Here is a 15,321-nt window from a genome sequence, read left to right as displayed (position 1 = left end):
TATGAGCTCATGAGACCACAGTTATGATTAGGAAGCAAAGCTTGCCCTCCAAGGGCCAGGCATGACATTCCACAGTGCTCTTCCCTATTCACAGCACCCACTTCAGGGAGAGGACCTTGCCTCCTCTAGGGGAGGGTGCTCCTGGGAGATGTCCCCTCACATCACTGGTTCCTGGCAAGACGAAAACCCTGCCCCATAAGCACCTGATCAGATGTTTGATACTTTGTCCTTTCACAGAATGATGTGGGACATGGGACAGCAAATACCCAAACACACACAATAAATAAGTCAGCACATAAACATCACAATGTCAACCAGAGCTAAAGGTATGGGTGACAATAAAGAGATGGCAGAGAGGGACTGGGCAGGACTGGGCAGGGGTGAAGGGAAGTGTGGACCACGAGGATGGCAAGGTCCTCTTCACCCTGAATCCACTCAGGCTCGTTGCCCCGTCTCTCGCTGGTCTGAACCATTCCAGGGTTCTTATTGGAGAAATGAAGGGGATTCTTCAAGGACCCTTCTTCCCTTTCACTCATCCCTCTCTCTGTTGCCAAAATCACCTCATTTTCAGTTAATTTCTAAAATTCTCACTTAATAAAATAACGTCCTCCAGCGAAGACAGGATAGAGCCCCCAGCTCCTTGCCGTGGCTGGAGTAGCCACCCCGACCCAGCCCCCACCTGCCTCCCAGGCTCACGGCCATGTGGTCTCTGACTCCTCTGCATCTCTGCCTTTGCTGCCTTCTCCTGCCAAAAGGACCTGGCTGTTCTCAGTCTACCTGGTAAAGCCCTCCGTCACCATCGAGAACAAAGGTAAGCTTCCCCCTGCTCTCAAGGAGGCTCAAGCCCCTGTCTGAGCTTGCTTGTCCCCCACACGTGAGTGCTGAGGGAAGCCATTGATAACAGAATATTGCCTGTATTTTCAGATTTTCCACACCCAACAGATAGGTCTGGAAACACATTTGAATTTCTAATTTCTAAAACAAAAATGTTTGCAAAGGGGCTCTTGTTTTGTTGATGTACCCAGCAACCCTAGCCCCTTCCTTTGTCCTAAGATCCTGCCTACAAGATGAGCAAGTGACCCAGGCACGCCCATCCGGCTCCCTGAGGATGCCCGCACCACTTGGCCCCCAATCCCATCCCAGACCGGTTCCCACCACTGGCCCCAGCACAAAGCTGAGGATTTGGACCATTCTCAACTGGCCAGGACACTGCCTCAAAAGTTTTGAACAAGGAGGGTGAAAGATTCTTCTCCTCCCTCCTTACAAGGCTATACAGATGTGACCTGAGGCTACAACAGTTGTGGACAAGCTGCTCTGAGAGGAGAAAGTCCGTGCATGGTAACAGGGATAGAAAGCAGAGTGAGCAGCTCCGTTCTCTGGCTGCTGCCATCACCAAGATCCAGGCCTCCCACTGACTGCTGGGACACCAACACACTCCTCTACTGGGGGAACTAAATTGGTCCTAGCCACTCGGAGCCACAGTCCTGATCAACACAACTTTGCCTCCACCTCCCGAGATGCAGAGCTCATCTCCTTCTCAGGGGACAGTGGACCAAGCCGCCCCATGGCATGCCTACCAAGGCAGAACATGCATCTCAAAGGAAGCTTTTCATGGACGCTTCTCCTGCACTGTTTTGTTTCTATTCTTATAAATGTGACTCTTGGCAAGCTCCACGCCCATTTGCCCTGACTCAATGAGAAGATTCCGTACAGAATCCCGCTCAGGCAGGCTGTGGGTGGCACCTTTTGGCAGCCTCGGAAGGGCCTCCTCCTGCTAGGACACCACAGTTGTGCTCTGCTGTCGATGGGCCTGGGCCCTGAATTGTCATGGGTTGGGGACGGTCATTGATTTATTAATGAGACATGTTCTGGATTTCAATGACCAGGTGTCATCTTCGAGTCCAGCCTCAGGGAATTCCACCTCAATAGCAGTGGCCCTCCCGTTGCCGCCCAGCTGTGCAGCCCCACAGTCTCTCCACCTTCAGCAGACCAGTGGTCTGGGCTCCATGCAGGACTGCAGTCTGCTCACTTGGTGCTGCCAATATCTCTCTCTAGGGCTCTGACTCACTCAGTACCCTTCACTACCCTTCACCACAATGTCCTCCAGCCTCACCTGTGCCCTCCCACGCCCTGCACCCCAGACATCCCCCTCCCAATTCAGCATCCTCCGGATTCACTAAATCTTCCCTAAATTCTACAGATCATGTCTATGATGGCAGCACAAAGGTGAAATGCGGATTCTGGAGTGATGCAAACCTGGGCTCCAGCTTCCCGTGCCTTCCTTCAATCTTCAGGGCCTGGACACTTGACCTCTGTGAGCACTGGTCTCCTCATCTCTGCAGTGGAGGTAGAAACAGAGAGTTTCGTGGTCCATTATCAGAATGCAGGATTTAGCCTTCAACGCAAAATTACTGAGGATTTAAGAAAACTAGCCAAAGAGGAAACAGAGCAAATGATTAGACTGGCAGTTGACGCCTGAGTGAGGAGACAAGACACATCGACTCTCAGGAGGTGGGGGGAGGCCCGGCTGACCAACAGGGATAAACCCCACATGAGACAGATCAATCCTGGAAAGGCCTTCCTGCCCAGGAAAGCAAAGAGAGGTGTGGAAACTCCAGGTACATCCCTTAAAATAACCAATAGGGGACAGGAAAACCTAGGTGACATTCAGGAAGACTGTGCACCCCACAGTTCTCAGACACTGAGGAGCCAGGGAGGGCTCTTGCACCTCGAGGAGACAAAATGCTGGTTGGAACATTCGGGGGTGTGCCTGTGCCCCCAGACACCCAGGCTTGTAGGACTGTCAGTAAAGCCTCATGGTTTGTGATACTTTGTGTCTCTTGGTCTGTTCTTTGGGTTTGGACAGGAGAGCATGTTTCTCATAGGGGCACAATTATCTGCTATCCAAAGGGGTTACTGTGACCTCTACTTGAAATAGCAAGTTTTCTATGTGTATATTTTGTCTCTGGCCACATGACCTCAGAACTCTGCTGAAAAGAAGATCATCACCAGATACAGCCCCTTGACCTTGGACCTCCAGAACCATGAGGCAAAATTAAACCTCTTCTCTTTATAAAGTTACCTGGCCTCAGGTCTTTCATTATTGTAACTAGAAGACAAACCAAGAGCAGGGGAGAGACAATATAATCAGAGAAGGATGAGAAGGTTGTGTGTGTGAGAAGTGGTCTCTTACTACTGAGAGCCCATTCCTCTCAACAATGGGATGTAAGCAAGAAGCCTGGGTCTGTGAACAGGAGATCACATAATCCACTCCACCTGCTCCTGGAGGAAGCACATACCCTTGATTCCTACTGAGACAGAAGTCATATTTCACCAGCTGAATGGGCAGTGATCACTTCCAAGAGTCCATAACAGTCTAGTGATAAACATCAATAAAGCACTAATTAATTGCTCGAGCTAAACTTCATGAGTATTTGGGGAAAGCATGTGAGAGTCTCAGAATCTCTCATCTATGTTCCTCGCATCTCCTTGGTGCCAGGACCTTGGCTGCAAAAGGAGTTCCAGTCTTTCATTCTTTTTAGGTTTGTTAGTTCCTCACATGAGTGAATTTCTCTGTAGACCTTTGAGATATTTAAGAAAAAAAGAGGACACATCTTTATCTGCAGAAGGTAATAATCATACAATCTCATTGGTATGTTTAAAATGGCCAATGTGCAGTCTAAGAGTGGGGAGAGAAGAGCCCACCCCAGAGATCAGCAGCAATACCTGGCCAGGGCATGCTCAGGGTGAAGTCAAGGAGCACCAAAGAAAGCAGCTTGAGAGCCCTGCTCAGAGGCAAGATGGCGGCGCCCTGTGCTTGCTTCAGGTGGGGTGACTGACTGTGGGGTTCAGGTACTGTGAGCACAGTATCGCATGAACTCATGCACAAGAAATGTATGGGTGCCCAGTACCTACGAGGCTTTACAGAGTCAGGCTCCAAAGCTCACTTAAAATGTTTAACATCTCTAGCAAGTAGAGAAACACAAATTAAAGCCACACTGATATTTCATCTCACTCCAGTCAGAATGGAGATTATCAAGAACACAAGCAATAAATTTTGGCAAGGATGTGGGGGAAAAGGTACTCTCATACACAGCTGGTGGGACTGCAAACTGGTGAAACCACTCTGGAAAGCAGTATGGAGATTCCTTAGAGAACTTGGAAAGGAACCACTATTTGACCCACTCCTCAGTCTATACCCAAAGGACCTAAAATCAGCATACTACAGTGATGCAGTCACAGCAATGATTAGAGCAGCTCAATTCACAATAGCTAAGCTATGGAACCAACCTAGGTGTCCATCAATGGATGAATGGATAAACAAAGTGTGGTACATATACACAATGGAGTATTACTTAGCCATAAAGAAGAATGAAATGATGGCATTTGCCAGTAAATAGATGGAGCTGGAGAATATCATGCTAAGTGAAATAAGCCAATCCCCCCCAAAAAAAACAGGTTGAAAGTTTTTTCTGATATGTGGAAGGTAAACCACAATAAAGGGCAGGGAAAATAGAAGTCTATAGATTAGACAAAGGGGAGTGGAGGTAAGGGAAGGGTGCCGGAAAAGGAAAGGCAGTGGGATGGATGTGACATGATTCTCCTGTGTTCGTGTATGAAATCACTACCGTGGACTCCATTGTCACACAAATCCACAAGAAGGGGGTTCCTAACTAGAATAAAATACATTCCGTGCTTGTATAATTATGCAGAATGGATTCTGCTGTTGTGTTTGACTAAAAAGAACCATTTTTTTTAAAAGAGCAGCCTTCCCACGATCCCCTGAGAGTGAAGGCTGAGTAGGTCTAGACCCGCATCCCTGACTGCACAGCCCCCCTCTTCCACAGCAGTGCTGTCCTCTTCGGGCCCCAGGGAGTGGCCAGAGGCTGTACTCAGCATCTGTTTGTGGAGCAGCTGCCTGGTGCCAGGCTCAGTGACAGGTGACCAGGATGCACTGAGGAGCCAGACAGATAGTGTCCTGCCCCATTGGAGGGCTGAGGGGAGGAGGGCACAGCCAGTCCACCAGTAGCAGGGCCACTGGACACCGACCACAGGAGAGAGCTGAGCAGGAAGCCCTGCATCTCAGGAGAGGGCCACACCAAGCTCCTGCTGCGCCTTCCCTCTGGCACATCCATGGTGCCATCCACACACTCCCCCAGCCGAGCTTGCTCCCCAGGTGACAGGGAGGAGCTGGAGCTGGGCGTGACCACTGGACAAGTCTGCTGCCCTGGAAAGTCGGAGCTTGTCAGCTCACCAAAGAACCAGCTCCCAGAGCATTTCCTTCTCAGCGTTGTTAAATAACCAAAGACAGTACTGGTGCAACTTCCCCACACTCCTATGGAATTAGAGAACAAACAAGCAAGAATTTAACTTAGATATAAAAATTAAAACACAACCCAAAAAGAACTGGCCCACAGTGTTGTTATCTCCCATTTTATAAAGAAAAAAAAATTGAAATACTTCAAAGCTCTTTTGCTCTAAGAAATAGCCTTATACCCCCACATAGAACAAAGGACAAAACCCATGCAGTCATCTCAACAGACACAGAAACAAACAAACAGGATTGGAAGGAAAATTCCTCACACTGGATGAAAGTCGTGTGCAGAGCAACAGAAACTGCTAGAGTTAAACTTACTGGAGCCAGGAGAGCGTCCTCTCCCCAGGATCAGGGCTGAGGGAGGACACCCACTCATGCCACTTTGTCAAGGCTTTGTGAGGGATTCTTTACAGGCAAGCCTAGCAGGGTGATTAAGCAAGACAATAAGCCACCCAGACAAAAAAGGCAGAAATAAAGCTCTCTTTACAGAGAACAAGGACTCCAGGATAATTCAACACAGAATGTCTTCAATGACAGAGAACAAATGGTGCTGAGACTACCAGAAAATCCATGCTAAATAGAAGAATTCAGACACTTACCTCACATTCACAAAAATTAACTCAAAAAGTGGATCACAGACCTAAATGTACCAGCTGAACTATTTAGAAAATTTAGAAAAATATGTGAGAAAAATCTTGTGAACATGGATGAGGCAATTATTTCTTAGGTTTGACAGCAAAATCTTAATTCATAAAAGAAAAAATTATACATTGGATCTCACCAAGTGAAAATTTTATGCTCTTCAAAAGATGAAAGATCATGAAAGACAGGTCAGAGTCTGGGATGAAGTCTCTCAAATCATACCTGATAACATCAATCACAAGCATTTTAAAAAATTTGTAATGGGCAAAAAATTTGAGTAGCACTCTACCAAATATCTGTAGGTGTCAAATAGCATGTGGGAAGACATACCATAGCACTAATCATTCCAGAAATGCAAACTAAAACCAATTTGGCCCACCTTTTTGAACCCATCAGAATAGCAAAAATTAACAGGATGATGACACCAAGTGCTGGCACAACTGTGGAGGTAACAGGACTCTCAGACACCCATGGCAGCAAAGCAAATGCCACACCCACATCAGGAAACAATTTGGCAGCTTCCTAAAAAGTTTAACATGTGCTTCTGTGTATTGTGCAACTCTTCTATTCCTAGAGATGACAGCTTGAAGTGACAGAAATGACAAACAAAAGCTTGCATGAATGCTCCCAGCAGCATTAGCCCAACCAGGAGCAACCCAAATGTCCATCCACGGGGACAAACTGTGATATATTCACACAGTGGAATACAGCTCAGCAGTTAAAGAAGAATTATGGAGACACATACCAGCAAGGATACATCTCAAGTTAACATACCAGCAAGGATACATCTCAAGTTAATTACACCGAGGGAAAGAAGAGAGATAAGAGGGGCAATGAAGACGGAGATAACAAACATACTTTACTGTTTCATTTATATGAAACTCCAGAAAATAAAAATTAACTGTCAGGGAGTGATTACATGGGACAAATGGAGAGGGGCGAGAGAGAAGGGATTATAAAAAAGCAAGAAGAACAATCAAAGGCTAAAGATATCACTGGCCCAATTTGGTGGTGATTTTGCACCCACAAAACCATCAAAATGTATCAAACTCTCCATTTAAAAATGGGCAACTCATTGAGTGTCAGCTGTGTGGTCAAGAAGCTGTTAGAAAGGAAAATGGCAGAGGGAGGCAGCAGCCTCAACACATGGCCTCTGTGCCTGGACCCATGCCTACCTGTGTCTGGGTCTCACCGCTCTGTGATCCAGTTAATTTACGAACTTTGTTTAGCTCCTCTGAGTTTCTCCTGGAAGCTCAGTGAAGCTGACACACCCTCCCTACCTCCAAAGCTGCATTATGGGGGTTTAGATTGTGAATCAAGAACCAAAGCACAATGGAGGGCTCCCTTCCCTCCTACTGAACACAGAATAAATATGTCCCCAGGAGACACCAGACACTAGGGATTGTACCTGACCAGGCCTGAAATCTGTAGCACAGTCACAGCCCCACATCTCCAGCAAACCCCAACCCTGTATCAAGCAGGACTGGCCAGGGAAGAGCAGATGAGGGTCCCCAGGAGGAGGAGGGGGCACAGGCATGCATCTTGGCAAGTGAAGGCAGAGGTGTGCAGGTTCATGCGTGATTGTCCAAGATCTCCTTGAATTATGCAGAAACAATTCCAGGATATTAGTTCTTAATTAGAGATGCCAAAGACAGAGAAGAACAAATGATCTAATTAATATTGAAATCATAATGAAGCTGACAGGAACAAAAGGTCGAGAAGGCAGCAGTGCCCATCCCTGGCCAACAGGAAATATATGACACATCTCCAATTAGAATGGAACAATGAAAGTCCAAATTACCAGTATAAAGAAGGACAAAATTAGGCAATAACATCTAAACCACCTGACAACTTCTTCTGAGCTGCATGGCTCCTGGCAGCACATGAAGGAGGGAAATTCATGCCAGAAATAGAGTAACCGCAGATCTGGGAGGAATTTTTGTGAAGCATTGCTAAAGGAGGAAGGATGGCCTGCAACCTCTTTTGGAATTTTTCTCTGTGTTCTTCCAAGTAGAATTAGCATTAGCCAGGGGCCATTGGATCAGGCTTTCTTTTATCTGCAACAACAACAGAAACAATCCACACCAACCCAGGTGTACAGCTTAGCTCTGCCTGAGCCCAAGACCTGCCGCCCTGACCAGCACCCCTCACATCTGAACCCGAAAAATGAGGGGCCTGTCAGTGATGTCATCTCTGTAAGGGCCCCCATGAGAACACACCATTGTCCAGCCCGTCCTGTCTGAAAGTCCAGCCTCTTGGAGAAACTCCTCACAGCCCTCATAGGGATACAGTGATCCCAAGAGTGAGGCTGCTCTCCAAGGTGCTGACCGGGTCCTCCAGGCTGTCTGGTGACCAGCAGCCCACAGGCTGCTCAGCAGCAGACTTTGTTTCTTCTGACACCCGTTGCCTGACCTGACCCCTCCCAGGTCACCTGTGGAGATGAGACTCTTCCTGGGCAGGTAAGGCTCTCACGTGTTAGTGCTCTATTATTGGCCCTTTAACATCTCCTTATTATGAGTCCAGCTGATATCTAAAGGCCAGACACTTACTCATAGCAGCCACAGGCTGGAGGCACAATTTCGAGATCCACATGAACTTATATTTATTTCTCTGGGAACATGCACAAATTCATCTTCTGCTGAGAAACTCAAGTGGCTTCCGTGGCTCTGGCAGCCACAATCCACTGACCCAAGACAACCACAAGTGCAGAAAAACACAACCTTGTTTGGAACAAGGGGTTGACAGAGGTAAATTTTAAGGATCTCAAGAAGAAATCATCCTGAATTAAAGTAACCCCAAATTCAATGACAAGCACCAGTATGAGAAAGTAAGGTCATTCAGAGACACAGGTAAGAGGTGACAAGGGAAGCAGAGATTAAAGTGAGGAGGCCATAATCCCAGGAATGCCCAGAGCCCCCAGAAGCTGTGCAAGGCAAGGATGGACCCTCTCTAGAGTCGCTGGGGGAGTGGGGCTGTCAATGCCCTCATTTTAGACTTCCAGACTCCAAGAGAACAATTTCCATGTGTTAAGTCACCGCATTTGTATAACCTGTGTCACCAGCCCTAGGAACGCAACATGTGTAGCAAAGGAATGTCACAGATGCCTTTAAGGACCTAGACTGGGGTGGTTGTTGGGCAGGTCTTCGTGAGGGGCAAAGGAGGGCTGCAGTTAGAGAAGAGGACGTGGTGATGGGATCAGGGGCCACAGGGAGAGGTGAAGGTGTCACACTGCTGACTTTGAGATGGAGGAGGACACGAACTGGGAAGGCAGCCTGCCTCTGAAGCTGGAGGAGGAGGTGGCTCTACCAGCCTCTCACAGGCTTCCCACCTCCAGAACCATGGGCAGCCACCAAGTTCATGGTGACCTGCTACAGCAACCACAGGGACTAACACACAAACCTTCCAGGTGATGTGGGCGGAAACAGGTCCTTTGTAGATCCAGAGTAAGCCATCATCAAGTGACTCCCTGACTGTCCCTGCCACCTCACCCACACAGTGTGGTATATGACATTAGAGTGACACTCAGGATGCGTGGGTCTGAGGGTCCTGGAAGGGATCTACCCCCATATCCACTAGAGCGCAAGGAGTGGCACTGCCCTTCTACTTGCTGTTTCCTCGTGTGCAAACTCCAGGCCCTGATAGTTCCTAGCTTAAAGGTCCGTGTGACAATGAAGTGAGTCAACAGTACTAATGTCCCTATTGTGGTAGTATCTGGCACTTAATAAATGCTCAACCAGTGGTGCCCCTTTAATACTCATGTGCTGTTGAAAACTGCTAAGGGAACACGTCACATGCACTCCACCTTGGTAGCTCCTGGGGCTCTATATGCACTGTCCTCCACAAGCAGATGATCAAGACGTGTTATAGAATGGAATATCCTCAAGAGGGCAGAAGAAGGTGGACCGCAGGCCAGGCCCACATGTCCACTATCACCAAGTCCTATGGCTTTAGAGCTCTCTCCGCCTCTATTTGAAGGTTTCCAGTAACAGGAAATTCAGGGGAAATGTCCCACAAAGACAAAAAAGCCACTCATGCATAGTATCTCCTCCCATCTCCAGGAATCCCTAGCATTCATTTGTTTGAATATTCAACCAACATTTACTTGTTCCAGACACTGTGCTCAGGGCTGGGAACAGCATAGACACAGCCATAGATACTGTGGCCCTACAACCAAGTAGAGGTTAAGATTTGTAGACGTGATCATGGACATGCGTACGCGCGTGGATCTAAATTTGTACATCTATCAATGCAACATTGACATATGATGGCTCAAACACTTCCTTTAGATGTACATTCTCATTCAATTATTCCCCAAATTCATGCTGGGACTTCATCACACAGATCTAACAAACAGCAATCCAATTAGACATGCTCAGAATAGCTGGGCTGCCACTGGATGAAACCTCCACCAGGAGACACAGAGAGTAAAAGGCAGCTGCCCAAGGCCGGCTTACCTGGACACCCCCCACCCCAGCATTTCCTTTAAACTAACCCTTGTCCTATGCCTGTGGCTTAAAGCAAGGAAAACATTTTTTTTAATCAACTGTCTTTTGAACTTCCAAAAGCCCAGGTCTCCTCTAAGGGGCTTTCCAGGACTATTTTGATTGTGGTTCATTCTACTTACACAACGACATTAGAACAAATCTCTATAGAAGGTAACTTTCCACCATATCATTATCATCCCCATTTGTAGATAAGGATCTGAGTTCACAGGAGTTAAGAGATTTGCCCAAGTTCTGGTAAGGAAGGTGGAGTTAAGATCTGAACCTCATCGTCTGTCTAAATGCTTAACCAAAGAACTCACCACCTCTGCACTCCTTCCTTTACTTTGAACTGAAAATGGTCCTTTGTAACTGCCACTTTAGGAACACAAAAAGCACAAATCTCCCTCTTCCACATGATGGCTCTTGAAAGACATAAAAGCGCTGTCACTACCTCACCCTGGGGCCTCTTCTTCTCATCACCAGGCTAAACACTCGCCCTTGCTGTAGGCTTTCCTCCTGTGATTTGATTTCAAGAACCCTTGGCCACCCAGACATTCTTTGGCAGAACATAATCCAATTTTCAGGTGTCCTCTTGGGCCTGAAGGATGACAGAATGAAGTAGATCATTTGTTGTCCCTTTCTCTTTTTTGAGACCACAGTATGAGAAAAAACTCACTTTCATCTAAAATCTAAGATCGGAAAGCCAGCCTCCTAAGTATGACTTGAGGTGGCAAATGTCCTTCCACCTCCTTGGGGGAGACAAGAGGAAGTAGTGGGGACTGTGGTGAGCTGGGGGGTGCAAGCCTTACACAAAGGGTCTCCTCTACTCAACTCCAGGTGCAGCCCCCATGGGCCCAAGGCCTAGGACCACATTATCTCATGATTTTTCATCAGAAACTGGAAATCCAAATTTCTGTGTGAATTTGTCTACTTTTACATGACCACAATGATTAAAGAATAAAAGCCAGCCAGCCACGTGTACATATACAATGCACATACACACAGGTGTGCACGCACACACACACTCTCAAGCCGGATCCCCTACTTTTTTTTTTTTAATTTTTAACTTCAGAGTAATTGTTGACTTAAAACTTGACATTTATCCCCTCCAATCTTGCCCAATTAGGGTCAGGTTCCAGATTTTTAAAATATTTATACCTTTAGATTCTGTCCTTCGAAAGTCATTCCATCTCAGGTTGAAGAAGCTAATTTGTGCACTGCCATAATTTGCATCTCCCTGGATTCCCACTTCCTTGCCATCTCAATCCCAGACTCAGGCCACTGAACCCTCAGTGCATGCAGATCTTTAGGGACCCAGTAAACTCATCCTTAGGGCCCCATTGTGTTCCCTGTGCTGTGAAGGAGTGGCTGAGCAGCAGCCCCACAGATGGAGGGGCTCTCCTGAGGGTACTAACAACTGTGCCAATGTCCAGGGCTGTCCCTGGTTTGAGGCTGAGGCCAGCACAGGGCTCTGTGGACACTTCCATCCATCTTAGAGTCACGGCAAAATTGACTACGAACATTAAGAGTGAAGCCACAGCCTGTGCATCACAGCTGTCTAATTAAGTCTGGCCCACTGACACGGGCAGCAGGGACGGCCAGAGGACCTGTCCTACTGCAGGGCTGAGCTTGGTGATCTGTGGGCTCCATTTCACACCTAGAAGAGTAAACAATCATTTGCTATAGAACTTGCTTTTTCATGAGGCTGCAATAGGCAAAATCTGTCCTCTTCCAAAACTGTATCTATCAGGAGGGAAAGAGGATATTTTTGGTGGGATCCATGAACTTGAACTTGAACTGGCCTCCCTTGAGTGGAGCTCTCCAGGCAGGAGAACAAGGATCCTGTGTGGGGCTCCACAGGAGGCTCTCAGGAGGCTCTCAGGAGGGCTTAAGGAACCCACTGAGGGGAGTCACTTGTCTGGGTCCATGATGGCATAAGCACACAGAGCCATCTCCATTTGTCAGCGTCTGCTCCTGCTTTCTGGAAGGCAGGGGAGGGTGAGGAGTGTGTGTGTCCAAAGGCACACTGTCCATGTTTTCATCCATGCACATGATCTCCTGCGAGCACTTGGTCCCCTGAGCTGAGAAGGTAAGGCCTGGGCTTGTTCTATCTCCAGGCACCTAATCAGGGCCAAGTGTCCAGGTCTTAAGCTGGTCCAGCCTTCTTCTCATGGAGAATTAACATTCCAAGCCCAGGAAACCACCGACACCAAGCTTGAGTTTCCTACAGACTCCTTGTTTTTCACTAGATCTCACAAATACACCATTTCTTCTTTACTAAACTGTCTCTAGACCAAGACACAGCCTCCCGCAGGTCGCACTGAGGAGAAATAAACCCCTCCACGACCCTTTCTCCCTGGGGAACCCTGGAAGGCCTTCCTGTTGGTCATGAACAGTTTTGCTGAATGTTTGAACCAGAGCTGGGAGGAGGTGAAGAAGGGCAGAGCTGGGCATTGACGTCTTCTCCTAAAACATGGGGACAGAGTGGGCCCGAGGCCTCTCTCCGCACTCAGAGGAGGAAGGATCGTCCTCAAGACTGAAGTCCCTTCTCCCCAGGTCTCTGCTACAAAAAGAAGCAGCAACCAACATACTCAGAAAAAAATGGGCAGAAACACCCAATTTAGCAGTTTAAGGAGAATTCTGTGAAGACCGTGGAAAACTGAAAACATGGGCTGCTTCCCAGCAGAATTTGGAGTCAGAAGTGTAGCTAATTAGAATGAAGCACACAGTAAAAGTGTCCCTTGGACAGACTCCCCAACTGAGCTATGTGCCTCAGGTTATATTCAAATTAAGGCAGGTAGCACAGGATGAGCTATTAAAAAATGTAATAGTCACTTATTTTAATGTTACTAACAAAAATTTAGTACATCAGGCTCATGAGTTTTATTATCCTGTAATGAGACCAAATCTGCTTTTATGTTTGAAACAGGGAGGCATTTATTAACACCACAAGCCAACCAGCGGGGCCAACCAGCCACTCCAAAACAGCGAGGCAGTTAAAGAAAATACATTTAGTTAATAGAAAGATTGGGCACAGAGAGTTGGTACCAATTGAGATGGTATGGGGACTGTTGATGCTAAGAGAACAGCACCCTACAAAGAAAGAGAGGGAGGAGGGGGAGGGAGATAGAACTGAGTGTGGGCACAGATTTGCCCTTGAGATTCAGGCTTGGCAGAGGTGAGCAGCTCGGCCACCCACAGATGCTGTCTGACCCAGGTGTCTCTGATTCAGCCGTTTGCTGCTTAGTGAGGTCACTCTGGCCCACAACCCTAGGAGCACAGGGTGTTCACCAGATATCCAGACTAGTACACAGTGAGCCATGAAAGCCATGTGCACTTGGGAGACAGGCAGAATAAGCCATCACGTACCTTCACGATGTCCTCATTGGCCGACCTGCACTCCACAGCCTCTGACACATCCACCACGGAACCGTCCTCTTGAACCCCCACAACTTTGACAGGAACCAAGACAGGCTTTCCAGTGAGAATGGCAGTGTTCAAAACCTCCGTGTCTTGAAGGAGAGAAGAGGTGCCGGTGAGTGAGCTTGGATCCCAGGGAGTGGGGTGAGGCTGGCCAGCACCGCCTCTGCCCTAAGAGCCTGCAGGGATACAGCCATGTGAAGTGGGGTCTAGCCAGACTGATGGCCACACCGGCAGCCGAACCCTCTCCTGGCACCCAGCCTCTCGGGGAGCACCGAGCTGCTCCCTCCTCCACCTCCTTCCACACCCCGCACCTCCTGCATCTGTTGGACTCACACCGGCACAGGATTTCTCCCCAGCATTCTCCGGGGCTCGGTCTGAGGGTCCTTGGGGTACTGATTGCCTGTTCTGGGCTTAGTAACACAGGAGCACACGCTTCATTTTTGTTTCAAATGAAGAAAGACAACAGCACAAAGAGCAAAGGAGAACTCGTCACATCATAAACCTCTGCACACCTTGGCTGGGCACCTTGGCCCCTCCTTCACCTCTTGGGACCCCAGAGATTCCCCTGCAAACCCTGATGACCCCTGGGGGCTCATGGGTTCTGTCTTCCTAATTCATCTCCATCTGTCAACTTCCTGCTGTTGCCTCTCCCAGCTCCCCTGCCCTCCCAGCGCCTCTGGCCTGGACAGCTACCCTGGCCCTGGGGTTCTCCCTGGGTCTCTCTTCACAGGGCTCAAGATCTCCAACCCAGACTATCTCTCTGCCAGATCAAAACTCCTGGAAAGTGCCCTACTGTTCTTAAGGTAGGGTTCCACTCACTGAGGAGGGCCACCTGGGCCTTGCCCACCTCCCTGTCCTTCTCTTGTCCCCTTCTCTTTGTCCCCTGCACAGTCCAGCCTTCTCACAGTCTGGGCAGCTTCTGCCCCACGTTACCTCCCATGCAGAGGTTCCCTGGTCTGCAAACAGGGACAAATAAACCCCTACTCCACAGGGAGCTTATGGACATGAACAGGCCATCTGTGCCCACCTCGGGGCGGAAGGTGCCGTGAGTACAGCCCTCCATGCAGCTGCTACAGTGGAGCTCAGAATGTTCACTCAACAAATGAGCTAAAAAGCCACCTCAAGGCGCACGTAGGGACCACAGTGGAGAAGCTACTTCCACACAAGGCTGGAGAGGAAGGCCAAGCATACAGCCAGCCATAGCCGCACAACTCAGCTCAGCAGTGGAAGTCCACAGCATCGGCTCAGCTCCCCAGGAGGGTCCAACAGGCCGTCGCCCATCACTCCTCTCCTCAGTCCCTGCCTCAGCCCATGCACTAGGCAGGTCCCACACTCTGTGTCTTCAGTTGGCCCCCCACTCTCCATTCCAAACCAGGAGGGGGGCAAGAGAGGGGGCGGGCCTTTAATGACAAACACAGCGGCCACTGAGCTACTAGGAAATGGGTGGTGTTCTAA

At 48.5% G+C, this 15,321-nt stretch overlaps 1 protein-coding gene across 1 annotated transcript in view; it reads right to left on the bottom strand.

Annotated features, from left to right (window-relative positions):
- Positions 1–15,067, bottom strand: part of LOC144368325 (transmembrane protein 132B-like) — a 35,669-nt gene extending 20,602 nt beyond the window's left edge. The window contains 2 exon segments of the mRNA XM_078027131.1: positions 13,813–13,955; positions 15,058–15,067. Coding sequence (XP_077883257.1) covers positions 13,813–13,955; positions 15,058–15,067 — 153 coding nt within the window.
- Positions 15,068–15,321: the final 254 nt, after the last annotated feature.

Source organism: Ictidomys tridecemlineatus, chromosome 2, assembly GCF_052094955.1.
Source record: "Ictidomys tridecemlineatus isolate mIctTri1 chromosome 2, mIctTri1.hap1, whole genome shotgun sequence".
Taxonomy (NCBI): domain Eukaryota; kingdom Metazoa; phylum Chordata; class Mammalia; order Rodentia; family Sciuridae; genus Ictidomys; species Ictidomys tridecemlineatus.
This window is presented reverse-complemented; position numbering and strand designations above follow the sequence as displayed.